Source organism: Manihot esculenta, chromosome 7 (assembly GCF_001659605.2).
Source record: "Manihot esculenta cultivar AM560-2 chromosome 7, M.esculenta_v8, whole genome shotgun sequence".
Lineage (NCBI taxonomy): Eukaryota > Viridiplantae > Streptophyta > Magnoliopsida > Malpighiales > Euphorbiaceae > Manihot > Manihot esculenta.
The window spans coordinates 8609279-8610806 of NC_035167.2; the positions used below are offsets into that span (position 1 = coordinate 8609279).

At 39.5% G+C, this 1528-nt stretch overlaps 1 protein-coding gene across 1 annotated transcript; it reads right to left on the reverse strand.

Moving 5' to 3' along the window:
- Positions 1 to 943: 943 nt before the first annotated feature.
- Positions 944 to 1528, reverse strand: LOC122723944. Its single transcript, XM_043958018.1, has 2 exons — positions 1146 to 1528; positions 944 to 1039 (listed from the first exon to the last, which is right to left on the reverse strand). Exons 1-2 carry the CDS (start codon positions 1362 to 1364, stop codon positions 944 to 946), a joined length of 315 nt encoding a protein of 104 aa, XP_043813953.1. The 5' UTR covers positions 1365 to 1528.

Genomic DNA, 1528 nt, shown 5'->3' on the forward strand with positions numbered 1-1528 from the left:
AGACATAGGAAGAACCATGAACAGAGGAATATGCAGCAAACGGAGACCGAGCTTTTGAAACTGTAAAAAGACAATAAAGAGAGTCTTTAATTCTGCCCTTTGTGAGTATCTCCCCCGTGACTAGATCCTTAACAAGAAAACAATAAAAAAAGAATTCAATTGAGACATTATTGGCAAGACAAAATGCAGAAACAGAGATCAAATTCTCAGTAGCACGAGGAACACACAAGACATTATCCAAAGAATAAGTTTTTTGAAGGAAAAGAAATGAATTTAGAACCAACATGTGTTATACGTAAACCTGTACCGTCAGTGAGATGAAGCTCATAAAGACCCTCATAAGGAGCATGTATGGACAAGTTCTGCAAATCATGAGTGACATGGTGAGAAGCTCCTGTATCTAATATCCAACTCTGTGGTTCAGCAGCAGTGACTTGATTAGCACGCGGCTGAGGAAAATTGTCTTTGAAAAACTCTTTAGCACGAAAACATCGCTTCGCACCATGGCCAGGAAGTTCACATATTTGACATAAAATCGAGGAACCACCAGAACCTCTTTTATTTGTTGTTTGTCCAGAATACTGCCGAGAACTATTTTGAGTAGATGAGTACTCCTGCCTACCACAGTGATTATTAGAAAAATTCTGGCGATTATTAGAATTCTTTCGCACATTATGAGCAACAACTGGTGCAGGATCATCAATAGAATTAATCCGTTTCAAATATAACTCATGAGACAGAAGCTTTTCCTGAAGTGCTTCAAACGAAATTACTGTGTCTCTAGCTCTAACCGCAGCAGCAATATCCCTGAAATCAGACCCCACACCATTCAACACATGAATAACAAGATCAATCTCAGGAATCGGACTCCCAGAAATAGCCAAATCTTCTGAAATTGCCTTAACCGTTTGTAAATAGTCAGATACAGATCGATTCTTACGTTTCAGATTAGCAAGCTTCTCACGAAGCGATAGTATTCTCGTGGCATTCCTATTAGCACACGATGATTTGATTTTATTCCATGCCTCCGCTGAAGTCTCTGCAGAAGAGACTACATGCATAAAAGAGAAACTAGTGGAAGCAATAATCGCTGCCAGTATCAACTGATCTTGGCAGACCCAAAACTCATGATCAGAATTAGGTACCTCTTTCCCTTCCTTTTGAACACCTTGAGACAGACAGGGAAAGCTTCCATCAACATAACCCATTAGATTATGCCCACGCAACACCGGCACGATCTGAGCGCGCCAAGCAGGATAATTTTCTCTTGTAAGCTTCAATGGAAACTGTGATGCAGCATTAAGAGAGGCTAGCATCTTTCCAGAAGAATGAATAACACCGGTTGTGTTCGAAGTAGAAGCCATTAAAATAGAATGGATTCGCAGAGGAAGAAAACTAGATCTGTAGTGGAAAACTCAAGAGTTTTCTAGCTCTGATACCATAAAACAACTCACACAATATTAATGAACTGTTGAACAATTGATGTTTGTATTGAGTATTTACTGCTATATTTATACAGCAGAGAGTG